Source organism: Lotus japonicus, chromosome 2 (assembly GCF_012489685.1).
Source record: "Lotus japonicus ecotype B-129 chromosome 2, LjGifu_v1.2".
In the NCBI taxonomy this organism is placed as follows: Eukaryota; Viridiplantae; Streptophyta; class Magnoliopsida; order Fabales; family Fabaceae; genus Lotus; species Lotus japonicus.
Window position 1 is genome coordinate 67,042,632 of NC_080042.1, and position 14,156 is coordinate 67,056,787.

A 14,156-nucleotide genomic window follows, 5' to 3' on the forward strand; every position below is an offset into this window, starting at 1 on the left:
ACATAAGTGAACACTAAATAATATGTCTGGCCTAGATGCAGTTAAGTATAGAAGTGAACCTATCATGCCACGATAGAGCTTCTGACATACTTTACCACTTTTATCTTCTTTCTCCAGAATGCATGTAGGATGCATTGGATTCTTGGCCACTGTAGATTCCAGCATATTGAACTTCTTCAGAAGTTCTTTAGTGTACTTGCTCTGATGGATATATGTTCCTTCTGGTGTTTGATCAACTTGTATTCCCAGAAAGTACTTTAATTCTCCCATCATACTCATCTCAAATTCAGCCTGCATCATCTCTGAAAATTCTTTGCATAGAGATTGATTAGCAGAACCAAATATAATATCATCAACATAAATTTGCACAATTAAGATATCATCTTTATAAGTCTTGCAAAAAAGAGTTGTATCTACTTTACCCCTTACAAACTCATTCTCCAGAAGGAATGAGCTAAGTCTCTCATACCATGCTCTGGGAGCTTGCTTCAGACCGTAGAGTGAATTCTTCAATTTGAACACATGGTCTGGTTTCTTCTCATCTTCGAAACCTGGGGGTTGATGAACATAGACTTCCTCTGAGATATAACCATTTAGGAAGGCGCTCTTTACGTCCATCTGATGTAGAACTATGTTGTGATTTACTGAGAAAGAGATCAACAGTCTGATTGCCTCCAGTCTTGCTACTGGAGCAAATGTTTCAGTGTAGTCTATTCCTTCCTGCTGGCTGTAGCCTTGAGCAACTAGCCTTGCCTTGTTTCTGACTACATCTCCTTTCTCATTCAGCTTGTTTCAGAATACCCACTTCGTTCCAATAACATGGACATTCTCAGGCTTCTTCACTAAGCTCCAAACATCGTTCTTGGAAAATTGATTCAGTTCTTCTTCCATGGCCAGAATCCAATCCTTGTCCTGAAGAGCTTCATCTATGGACTTGGGTTCAATTAAGGACACCAATCCTTTCAGACTGAGCAAGGTCTCTTCAGAGGGTCTGAAGGCAGATCTGGTTCTGACTGGTTCGTCTTTGTTGCCCAGAATCAATTCCTTAGGGTGAGCTGCAGTGATTCTGCTCTTCTTCAGAGTTTGTGAGTTAGAGGGACCAGCTTCTTCCTCTGGTTCATCTTCCTCTGGCTCATCTTCCTCTGGAGCTTTGCCTTTGTCAGAAACATTAATGCTTAAATCTGCAAACTTTTCAACTAGCTTTGACTGGTCAGAGTCAAGCTTATCATCAAATCTAACATGAATAGATTCTTCAATAGTCTTAGCATCAGTATTATAAAATCTAAAACCTTTAGATCTCTTAGAGTAACCGAGTAATAGACACTTAGAAGACTTAGCATCAAATTTATGCAATCTATCCTTAGTATTGAGAACATAACAAACACAGCCAAAAGGATGAAAATAAGAAATGTTGGGTTTTATGTTCTTCCACAATTCATAAGGAGTCTTATTCAGAATTGGTCTCACAGAGATTCTGTTCTGAATGTAACATGCTGTATTTACTGCCTCTGCCCAAAAGTGCTTAGCCATGCCAGTTTCTTGGAGCATGGTTCTAGCCATCTCCTGAAGAGTTCTGTTCTTCCTCTCAACAACACCATTTTGTTGAGGAGTTCTGGGACAAGAGAAATCATGTGCAATTCCATAGGAATCAAACAGACTCTCAAACTTATCATTCTCAAACTCTCCACCATGGTCACTTCTGACACGCACAATCCTACAAGCCTTCTCGTTTTGCACTTGAGCAATGAAGGTAGAGAACACAGCATGAGACTCATCCTTGCGGGTTAGAAACTTTACCCATGTCCAGCGGCTATAGTCATCAACGATAACCATCCCATATCTCTTGCCACCTATAGACTCAGTTTTCACTGGTCCTAAAAGGTCGATATGCAGAAGTTCCAACGGCCTTGAGGTTGAGACAACATTCTTTGCCTTGAAAGGGACTTTTGTGAATTTGCCTTTCTGACATGCTTCACAAAGAGCGTCTGAAGCGAACTTCAGATTGGGTAAGCCCCTGACAAGGTTTAGCTTGCTCAGCTGAGAAATCTTTCTCATACTGGCATGCCCTAACCGTCTATGCCATACCCACTGCTCTTCATTAACAGACAGAAGACACTTCACATTCTAAGCCTCCAACTCAGATAATCTGATCTTATAGATGTTGTTCTTCCTCTTGCTGTTAAACAGAACAGAGCCATCGATCTGACTTACAGCCCGGCAGGACTTTTGATTGAATATAACATCATAACCCTTGTCAGCTAATTGACTTATAGACAATAAGTTATGTGTTAAGCCGTCTACCAATAACACATTATCAATGCATGGACTACTATCTACACAAATAGTACCAGTACCAACAATTTTACCCTTTTCATTTCCTCCAAAGCCAACTTCGCCTCCAGGCTTAAGTTTCAGCTCTCGGAACATACGCCTTTCTCCCGTCATGTGACGCGAGCATCCACTGTCCAGATACCATGATTGGTGTTTCAGTGGAGCTATCAAGGATATCTGCAACATAGATAATCTTGTCCTTAGGTACCCACTTTCTGGGTCCTCTCTTGTTAGTTACCCTAGAAGTTCTGACAACTTTGGGTTTCTCAACATGATAATGTAAAGGAATTTTTGCATGATATTTAGACATAGAGAAAGATCCCTTTTTAAGAGGATGTTTAGCAACTTTAGCAGGTACAGGATCAGGCAATATGGTACCAGAGGGAACAAAGCATTCATACAAGGATTTAGCTTTAGACACAGAGGGCTCATTTCTAATTGGTTTAGAATAGCCAATGCCATGCATTCCATTTCTGCTTACGCCATAGATCATTGAAGCCATTAAACTTCTATCCACGCTTTTAGCTAGGAATCTTTGAAAAGACTTTTCATACTTAGATTCATTTCTACAATCAGAGGCATCACATGTAACAATTTCTTCTAACTTACCAATTTGGTTCTTAAGCACAGAGTTAGAATTGATCAAGGCATGATTATCATTTTTCAAATCAGAAATAATTTTCTCATGTTCAGAAGGAGTCTTGGAAACAGCAGATAAGTTCTTTTTAAGCTTCTTATGCTTAGACAATAAGGAGTTATACTTATCCATAATATCAGACAATGCATGTTTCAGTTCAGAGGTAGAGAAAGAAGCGAATACCTCATTTTCATCGTCTGAGTTAGGATCTCCTTCTGATTCTGAGTCAGAGTCAACAGCTTCCTTTGACTCTGCTTCCTTGTCTTTGACAATCGCCATGAGTCCTTGGACTTAACCATCAGAGTCAACATCCTCTGACTCTGATTCATCAAATGTCACCATCAGACTCTTCTTCGTCTTGAAGTGCTTCTTTGGCTTCTTGTCTTTCTTCAACTTCGGACAATCACTTTTGTAGTGCCCAGATTCTTTGCACTCAAAACATGTGACTTCCTTGATTGAAGACTTCTTCTGGCCTGAGGACTCATACTTTCCTTTTGCCTTTCCAGAGCCTTTGAACTTGCTCTGCCTGTGCTTCCAGATGCGGTTGAGTCTCTTGGAGATCAGAGTCAGCTCATCTTCATCAGAATCTTCTGATGCTTCTTCAGATTCCTCTTCTTCAGCTTGAAGAGCTTTTGACTTCTCAACCTTAGCCTTTTCAGATTTGGATTTCAAGGCTATGGACTTTTTCCTCAGATCTTGCATCTCTGAGCGCTTCAGCTCATGGCATTTCAAAATGCTGATGAGTTCTTCTAAACTCATATTCTCAACGTCTCTCGTGAGCTCTATTGAAGTCACCAAAGGCATCCAACTTTCAGGAAGACACCTGATGACCCTTATGACATGATCTTTTGTTGTGTAGCTCTTGTTGAGAGGTCGTATGCCAGCTACAAGCAATTGAAATCTGGAGAACATTTCTTCAATGGACTCATTTGGCTCCATGATGAAGGATTCATACTTTTGGATCAAAGACAATGCCTTTGATTCTTTGACTTTCTTGTTTCCTTCATGAGACATCTTCAGAGATTCGAAAATGCCTTTTGCAAACTCACGATCTGTAATCTTCTGGTACTCTTCATAGGAAATAGCACTTAGAAGAATTGCTCTTGCTTTGTGATGTTGTGAGTACAGCTTCTTTTGATCTGCAGTCATCTCTGACCTTGGGATCTTCTTGCCATCTGCATCAACTGGACGCTCGTAGCCATCCACAATAATATCCCAGAGATCTGCATCGAAATCCAGAAAGAAACTTTCCAGTCTATCTTTCCAATATTCGAACCTTTGACCGTCGAACATAGGAGGCTTTGCATTGTAACCATCTCTTTGAGTTTCACTGGTGGTGGCAGCCATTGTTTTTCACACCGGCCCGGATCACTGAACACTGTTAGGTGTGGTAATCAGAACTTGCGCTCTGATACCAATTGAAGGTATGAAAAACGGTAGAAAGGGGGGGTTTGAATAACGTTTTCAATATAAAACTTCCACCTTAAAGATTTAGACAAATCTTTCGAGAACTTAAGTGCTAAAGAAAAGAGATAGAAAAGCACACAAGGATTTTATCCTGGTTCACTTGATAAATCACTCAAGCTACTCCAGTCCACCCGTTAAGGTGATTTCTTCCTTCTTAGAATGAAGGCAATCCACTAATCAGGTAAGAGTTACAACTGCACTTGAAACCTACAAGTGACTAACAATTACACTGACTTAGCTCACACTAAGATTCACTCTCTTAGTCTTCTCTAGGATCCGATCAACCTTGATCTCCTAAAGGAACTAAACAAACTGTTTATCAAAGAATTGTTTACAAGAGATTTGCTTCTAAAAAGCTAATAGTAAACTCAATGAATTTCAGATGAAAGAAAACTTAGAAGATTTTAAATATGTCTTGCGCGTATGTATTGCTTCTAGCCGTTTCTTTCAGTCTTCAGCCTCTTTATATACTCCAAGGATTAGGGTTGAGCGATGCATGGGAAATGCTACCGTTGGAGGGCAGTTCTGGAAAATCCAGCTTCTGCTGTGGCTGAGAACGTTAGGTAGGTCGTCAGGAAGGTACAGTAGCTTTTGTACTTGGATAGCGACGCGACCTTTAAACCTAGGAGACTTCTGATCAGGGGAATGCTTCATATTGGAACTTGTGAAGCCGGTTGATCAGAGTCAGAGGGAAGGCACAGATCCTCTGACCATTGTATCTTCTGATTCTGAACTCAGAGGGAAGAACATGGCCTTCAGAGTTTCTTGCTTCTGGACTTCAGAGTTTCCACTATTCAGCTTCTGGATCTTCAGAGTCTTCTACACCATCAGAACATCTGAACCTTCAGTGTTTCTTGGTTATCAGAACTTCTGGATCTTCAGAACTTCTAGTGACTGAGTCCACATCAGAGTTTGTATAACTTCAGAACTTCTGAAGCTTTTCCACTGTTCATACTGAACATGGTGAATGCGAAAGCGTTGCTTGGGTCACTCTTTATACACAGTGCTTCTGATTTGTGTGAGATTGAGTTGAGGTCAGAGCCTGTAAATAGCACGCTCAGAAAAACACGTTAGAGTACCACAATTGTTCATATCAAAAGGTTAACTTGTAATCATCAAAACATAGAGTTGTACTACTAGATCAAAACTTGATCTTACATCATCCTCCTCGTTAAGTATGTACGTGTTCGCCCGGGCTCGCACCTCCGCCATTGACTTGGCTGGCTTTCGGCTCAATTTACTATTTAGCTTCCCTGGCTGCAATCCGTTTTTAAAGGCGGGGGCACAGGCATTTGGCTCGAATTCCTCTATCTTTACTGATGCGGCGCTGAACCGCTTCACGTATTGTTTCAAAGTCTCGCCCTCAGATTGACGCACATTGTACAAATCTTCAATCGTCACCTGCTTAGTTTTGCTCGCCGAGAACTGGACAAGGAATTTGGATGAGAAGCCACGAAAGTTCGTGATGGATCCTCGTGGTAGAGTCGTGAACCACGCCATTGTTGTGCCTTTGAATGTGGCTGGAAACATCCTACACTTGACCGCATCAGAAGCGGCGCTGACTACCATCTTCGTCTTGAAATACAGCAAGTGCTTCTTGGGATCAGCCCTTCCACTATAGGTTTCCAGCACTATATTCTTCATATTGTCTGGAATGGCAACTTCTCTCACCGCCGCTGAAAACGGTTCGAACTCCGCCACACACTCTGCCTCGCGCTCTCCCTCATCTTGCTGCACAAAGCGATAATACTCTAGCTGCTCTTCAAGATACTCGTTTTGTTGTCGTATAACGTCAATACTACTAATCAGACGCCTCCAATCTTGGCTGGAGATCGGCGCCTGAGGTGCCTGAGTCTCTCCTCCTGATGCTGTGGGTGACCTCTGCCGCTCTGGCGAGGACGGCGATGAGGGCAACGGAGGCGTCGGAGAAGGAGGAGGTGGAGGCCGAGCAGGAGGAGTCACCTATATTATATGTGCTTTATAATATTTTATTTCTTCATTAGATACATGAATGCTAATATCATTTGTAGTCAACTTATTTATTATCTTTTAACGGATTTAATATTTATAGGATAAATCCACAGGTAATTGGTGGTGCATTGGTGGGGACGATAACGTGGCACTGGGGTATTGGCCAAAAGAAATATTTACTCACTTACGTCAAGGTTCATTTTTAATTAAATATGGTGGTGAAACATTTGCTCTACCCAATATGATTAGTCCTCCAATGGGTAGTGGTAGATTGCCTAAGGAGTTATTCAAAAACTCTGGTTTCATTTCAAATCTTGAGATTGTCGATTTAAATTACAATGAAGTCAAAGTAAAACCCAAGGACATGAAGTCAAATTGTGATACAACACCTAATTGTTGTGACATGTTGTACCATGGTTATGAAGGATATTTCTATCGACAAGCCTTTCTCTATGGTGGGCCCGGTGAAAAATGTGGTATATGATTACATTTAAAACTTTATTTAATAAAAGGTTGTTCATTGATGCTATGGATTCTTGGAATTCAGGATGCATGAACTTCAATATATTGTGAAAATAAATATTTTTATTAAGAAATAAAAATATTCGCATAATGCCAAGAAAATAAGCTCATGAGAACATCTATCTCATGAAGAGTTATAGTTACAATTTTAATTCCAAAGAGATCCAATCTATTACCACCTTCTTTGCCAAAAAAATCAGCAACAATGTTGCTTTCCCTCTAAGTGTGTCTAATCTCCACACATTTCACTTGTCTCATCAGAAAATCAATTTAGTTCAACTCATTAAATGGTTTCCAATGCCTCTTTTCCTCTGAAGAAACTCATCTCACTATTATCAATGAATCACTTTCAAGGATAATATTTTTTAAGAGATATTGGTGACGGAAGAGAATTGTGGATGGCTTTTACCTTCCCTATGAATGCCTAACCATGACCTATATTCAAGGAGAAAAAACACATAATTTTTCTACATAAATTGCGTACCACGCCCCCACCCTATTTGGACTCGGCGAGCTCCCCAGAGGGTCTCGCCCAGGGCTGCCCGCCTCGTGGCGGTCACACAAGCTCAGAGTTGGGCCTCCCCCGCGAGGCCCAACTGGCCAAATAGAGGTAGTTAATATCGCAAGGCCCATCCCCTAGCCTATAAATAGGGAGCGGTTACTACATGTACGGGACTCAGAGTTCATTTCTCAATAAAAAAACTCTAAATTCAGTTACTCTCTCTCTCTCTCTCTAAGTGGTTATTTCCTATCTCTAGGTAGTTACACACTCCCTCTCTAGTTGCAATCCCTCTACTATAGGTACTATACCATTTCTCTATGTTCTTGGCTGGAACATTTGGCGCTGTCTGTGGGGAACGGTGAATTTTGATTCCCAGACTACATGGATTGCTTTTACAATCGAGAGAAGTTCAGAATTCTGTTGAAGTCCTTGAGTTCTAGTCGTTTTCAGTTTGATTTTCTGGTTTTCGGTTGATTTTCGATGAAAACGCGTCGTCGCCGACGCATTGAGAGGCAAGAGCAGAGACGCGGTTCACCCTCGCGTCATGTGAGGGAAGACCGCGTCGCGAGGAGGTTCGTCGCGAGCAGCCTGAGCAACTGACTCCTCCTCCGCCTCCACCACCTCCTCCTCCTCCTTCTCCAACGCCTCCACTGCCTACTCCGCCATCCTCACCTTCACAGAAAAGCACTCCGGAGAACTCCCCGATCCTTGTAGAAAACGGATCACCGCAGCCTCAGAGGCTAGTTACTCACAGAGATTGGCGGCGTTTGATCCGCAACGTCGACAACATTCATCAACGGAATGACTATTTGCAAGAGCAGCTTGACTACCTTCGTCATGAGCAGCAGGACGAGGGAGTGCGAGAGGCGGAGGCCGTAGCGGAATTCGAGCCTTTCTCAGGAGCGGTCTGAGAAATCGCAATTCCGGACAATATGAAGAATCTCGTCTTGGAATCCTACAGCGGAAAGACAGATCTGAAGGATCACCCCTTCTATATTTCAACACGAAGATGGTGATTAGTGCGGCTTCGGACGTGGTGAAGTGCAGATTGTTTCCATCGATTTTCAAAGGCACAGCGATGGCGTGGTTCACGACTCTGCCTCGTGGATCTATCACAAACTTCCGTAATTTCTCCTCAAAGTTTCTAGTTCAGTTTTCTACGAGCAAGCTCAAGCAAATCACGATTTATGACATGTATAACGTTCGCAAGTTAGACGGAGAAACTCTGACACAGTATGTGGCGAGGTACAACGCAGCGGCTGTCAAGATCGAGGAATTGGAACCGCACGCTTGTGCGAGAGCTTTCAAGAATGGATTGTTGCCTGGAATGTTGAACAACAAGCTAAGCAGGAAGCCAGCTCATTCAATGGTAGAGATTCGCGCGCGGGCAAACACCTACATTTTGGACGAGGAGGATGACGCGTTCAAAAGAAAGCGCTCGAAGAAGGAGAAAGATGGAAGACAAGTGGAACAACTGAAAAGGGACGGGCAAGGCCGGGAAAAAAAGGTGAAAACAGCAAGCGAAGGGAGAAGAAAGGTAAGTCATCGGAGAAATACGCTAAGGAGCATATTTACCCGAAGAAAGAGAGTTTTGAGTGGCGTCGCCCTTAGCAACAGCAAGGATCACGTCGGCGAGAGGAAGCACACAAGGACCTGAGTGAACATTTGACAGACTTGCTTCGCCAGGTGAAAGCAACGCATGTAGTTGCAGAGGTCGAGCAAGACGCGCGCCCGCCACGAGAGGCGGTAGACAAGACTAAATGGTGCGAGTATCATCGCTCGGCGGGCCATGACACTGATGACTGTTTCACTATGAAGAAAGAAATTGAAAGGCTGATCAAGGCGGAACGCTCACAGCAGTATGATCGGGGCGATCGTCAGCAGGGTGATCGCCACCAAGGGGACCGCCAATGAGAGGAGCGCCGACATGACAACCGTCGCTCAACCCCGGCGAGAGATCGGAAGGAGACATTGGCGACTGGAAAGAAGGGAGCCGAGGAAACCTTTAACAAGGAACTGGAACTTCCATTTGGAACCATCAATACGATCGTCGAAGGCTTCGGCGGCGGGGGTGACTCTCAGGCGGAGAGGCGAAGGCATGTCAAAGCGGTAAGTTCAGTACAAAAGATTGAGTTTGGTTTCCAGCATCCGGATATAGTAGTGTCGTCGAATAATTTTGAAGGGATCAAGACCCATAAGGATGATCACATAGTGGTCGTGGTAAGGATCAATAGTTTCAACGTAAGGCGAGTACTCCTAGATCAGGGCAACTTGGCAGATATAATCTATGGCAACGCGTTCGACAAGCTGGGGCTGACAGATCAAGACCTGACGTCGTACACAAGAACTTTGGTGGGATTCTCCAGAGAACAAGTTTGGTTGCGCGGCTACCTGGATCTGGACACGATTTTTGGTATTGATGACAACGCAAAGGTTCTTCAAGTAAGGTATTTGGTTACGATTGATTTAACCAATCGAAAAAACTGAATTACGGCGGTTGCTCGGTGATAAAAATTCCCTGAAGGTGGCGATTCCATTACAACCTTTGAAGTTTGGGAATCGTTCCGGAAAGGCCGACGCAATCGTAGTTATCTGTTGGCAATGTGTGGGATAGGCTCCTTATCCAACAAGCCTCCCCGGAATAAGCGTGAGCATTTCTAACTAGGCAAAGCCTTGGGCACTTCAAATGGTCATTGGGACCGATCACCCCAAACCTAATGGGTAAAGTCCATGCCCGGCGATGCCACACTCTTTGTGTGCCAAACCTTGGTTGAATTAAACTAAGAAAAAAGTCCTAGTTTAACCCTCACACAATTCAAGATCGTTAAACGTAATTCAGGGCTAAGATAAAAAGCGTATGAAATAGCGCAGGAAAAATAAAATAAAACGGCGTATTTAAAAGAAAACACAAGGCGAAACAGATGCAAAGAAAAATTTTCATTCATTCAAAGCGCCAAGGCGAGGCGAAAGGAAATACACTAAATGCACTATGTTACATTTCATTGTTGTTATTGTTTTCTACCCCAGGTTGAAAGGTAAGAATTTCTGGAGGATCTTCCGGGCCGACCAAGCCAGCAGGGGTGACCTCCTTGAAAACTCCCATGGGCGCTAGATCAAGGTTGGGGAAAAGGTGTTTTACTTGGTCCTTAGCGAGAAAGAAGCCGATCGCACGTTCGGCGACCACGACCTCAGCAGCTTCAGACCTCAGCCTGTCTTAAAGTGCCTTGGCATCAGCCTCAGCCTGATCCTCGACGTCAGCAATGGCCTTAGACTTAGCCTCAACCTTCGCATCAGCAACAACCTTGTCCTTCACCAACACCTCACCCTCAGAAAGTCAAGTTCTTTATTGGCGGCGGCGAGGGCTTCATCCTTGGAGGTTACAACTTCAGCTTGGTCGGTGAGCTCCACATCCAGCTCCTCAATACTCAATTCGTGATAGCCCAACTTAACCCTGACTTGGCCTATCTCAACCTCAATCTTGCTCAGCTTGGTTTCCTGAGCCGCCAACTTAGCCACAAACTTATCCCGATACTCATGGGCCTTCTGGTTGGAGGTGCATAGCTCTTCAACTTCCTCACGAAGCTTGTCAGTCTCAGCAGTAGGGGGCTCGAGGCTTCGGGATGCTCATGCGAACAAACACCCGGCATGAAGGAGGCTTGTCAGGGCTTCCTGGGCCAAATGACTGGGGCCCTCAATCTCCCTTACCCTCAGTTTCTCAAAAAAAAGGGTGAGAAATAAGGAACGCGGCGGAATCCTCAAGACAGTCACCGGGGGAACCTTGTTTTTCTCCCTCTGAAGACGGAGCCTGACTCTCCCCAGTTTCCTGGTGGGGGGAAGGGGAAGAGGTTGAAGTAAGTTGGCCAATCCTTTGAGGAGATGGCGGCGGCGAGGCCTGATCTGTAGGAGCAGGGCTCACTGAGCGAGTAAGGGGCGTCAGTAGGGCCCCTAGCTCACCCTGATGAGCAAAAGACTATGCATTTTGCACAAGTTTGGAGATAGCGGCGACGACGTTTCCAGGGGCGGATTGAGCAGTAGTCTCGCCCCCCGGGTCCACCTGGGCGGAGTTCTCAACTCACGGAGGGGTTTGCACAACTTGTCTCTTAGGCGAGGGCTAGGAATCCTCACCATCAGCATCCGCCTTGGGACGACTTCTCTTGCCTCCTTCAGTATTGAGAGTTGGTGGGAATTGAGCAGCCCTCCTGGCGGCGAGAACGCGTAAGAGCTCAGCGTTGGAGATGTTCATACTCCCTAAAAAAAAGACACTCATTAATATGTAAAGGAGAAAGTAGAGGAAGAGATACACAAGTTTGTAGTTATTAATGGAGAGTAGATGGCGAGCGGGCAGACACCTAGGTATTGGGTAAGGGAGGAATTTTTAGAGGCCTTGATGAATTCGTACAGTCGAGGATGGGGAGCTTGGCAAGAAGACAGATGATGGCTTTGTCATCTTCGGACAAGGATCTCTTAGGCGGGTCGGGAATGCCGCGAGGTTTCTCGGTCCTATAAAAGGGGAAAAGGGCGGTCCCGTCTCGGAGGGTAAAAGCTTCTAGATAGGCAGGATAAACAATCACGCGGAAATATCGGCAAGCAAAGCTCGTCTTAGGGTTGCTTTTGTAAGGGTTAAGGCGTTTGCGCCCGGGACGAGATTTCAGGGAGACCCAACTACGAGATTGGAGAGAATTAGAGTCAACGTCATAAAAGTAAAAGAAGTGGGTGGGTGACGGTTCGAGTTGGATCGCGCCACAGAGCATCTCAAAACACCTTATGAAGGCTCAGGCATTGGGATGCAGCTGGCAAGGAGCGACGTTGATCTCACTCAACACCCGACAGAGAAAGGGTGAAAAGGGGAGTTTCACACCAATTTCTTAAAACAGGTATTCGTAAACATAGAGGAAGTGGGACTTCTTGACGTCCCCGTCTACACGGTGTACCCACGGGCGGTCCGCGTCTGTACAGTCGCCGCCCCGGAAGACATTCTCTGGGCAGATTCCTCCAGTTTTGCGCCCTAAGTTGGTAATGGGGTCACAAGAGTCATAATATGAGGTTTGGTCAATTGCGTCTTGGGAAGGAGCAGTTTGAACAGGGCGTTTGAGGGTTCTGAAGGTTTGAAGCCGGTAGGCTCTAATCTCTTCGAAGTCAAGAAGGGGGGCTCCCTCGAAAGGAGGGGTTTCATCTAACGTTTCTGGCGATGATTCGCAATGAGAAGAGGAGGCTGAAGGGGTGTTACAGTTGGTATCATGGTGGGGGTTATCGGTTTGTCGTTTGGGTGACATGGTGGGAGAGCGATAGTCATAGGAATAAGTGAAAGAAAAAGCAAAAATGGGAGGAGAAAACTCACCGGGGAAGGAAGCAAAGGGCAAAGAAGAAGAGTAGGTCGCAGACGTACCGGAACAGGGGTTCGCCAGAGGTTTTCGGAAGAGTGAAGAATGGAGAATAAGTTTGTGAAAGAAGTGAATGGTGGGAATAATGGGAGTTTTATAGGCTCGAAAGAGGAATGAGAAGGGACGTGTGAGAGGCCACAACAGTTGGTGGGGGAACGTGCCCCATGATGAGGAAAGAGAATGGCTGCATTAAAGGGAGCGCGTGAAGGGCAGGCGACGTGCAGTTATTGTGTGTGATGGGCTCGGATTCAGCGACTATGATGTGAGGTGACGTTTCGAGTGGCAGTTGATATTTCAAAGATACACTTGTAAGATCAAGTTTTGATCTAGTAGTACAACTCTATGTTTTGATGATTACAAGTTCACCTTTTGATATGAACAATTGTGGTACTCTAACGTGTTTTTCTGAGTGTGCTATTTACAGGCTCTGACCTCAACTCAATCTCACACAAATCAGAAGCACTGTGTTAAAGAGCGACCCAAGCAACGCTTTCGCATTCACCATGTTCAGTATGAACAGTGGAAAAGCTTCAGAAGTTCTGAAGTTATACAAACTCTGATGTGGACTCAGTCACTAGAAGTTCTGAAGATCCAGAAAGTCTGATAACCAAGAAACACTGAAGGCTCAGATATTCTAATGGTGTAGAAGACTCTGAAGATCCAGAAGCTGATTAGTGAAATTCTGATGTCCAGAAGCAAGATACTCTGAAGACCATGTACTTCCCTCTGAGTTCAGAATCAGAAGAAACAATGGTCAGAGGATCTGGGCTTTCCCTCTGACTCTGATCAACCGGCTTCACAAGTTCCAACATGAAGCTTTCTCCTGATCAGAAGTCTCCTAGGTTTAAAGGTCAAGTCGCTATCCAAGTACAAAAGCAATTGTACCTTCCTGACGACCTACCTAACAGTCTCAGACACAGCAGAAGCTGGATTTTCCAGAACTGCCCTCCAACGGTAGCATTTCCCATGCAACGCTCAACCCTAATCCTTGGAGTATATAAAGAGGCTGAAGACTGAATGAAGCGGCTAGAAGCATTCACATACGCGCAAGACAAATTCAAATTCTTCTAAGCTTTCTTTCATCTGAAATTCATTGAGTTTACTATTAGCTTTTTAGAAGCAAATCTCTTGTAAACAATTCTTTGATAAACAGTTTGTTTAGTTCCTTTAGGAGATCAAGGTTGATCGGATCCTAGAGAAGACTAAGAGAGTGAATCTTAGTGTGAGCTAAGTCAGTGTAATTGTTAGTCACTTGTAGGTTTCAAGTGCAGTTGTAACTCTTACCTGATTAGTGGATTGCCTTCATTCTAAGAAGGAAGAAATCACCTTAACGGGTGGACTGGAG

The 14,156-nt window shown here is 44.3% G+C and overlaps 1 protein-coding gene across 1 annotated transcript in view; it reads right to left on the reverse strand.

Moving 5' to 3' along the window:
• LOC130736895 (uncharacterized) overlaps positions 1 to 6,606 on the reverse strand; it is a 31,332-nt gene extending 24,726 nt beyond the window's left edge. Inside the window, exons 1-2 of the mRNA XM_057588668.1 lie at positions 6,595 to 6,606; positions 5,594 to 6,397 (exon numbers count right to left, since the gene is read on the reverse strand). Of these exons, the coding sequence (XP_057444651.1) occupies positions 5,594 to 6,397; positions 6,595 to 6,606 (816 nt within the window). The remainder of the gene's footprint in view (positions 1 to 5,593; positions 6,398 to 6,594) is intronic.
• Positions 6,607 to 14,156: the final 7,550 nt, after the last annotated feature.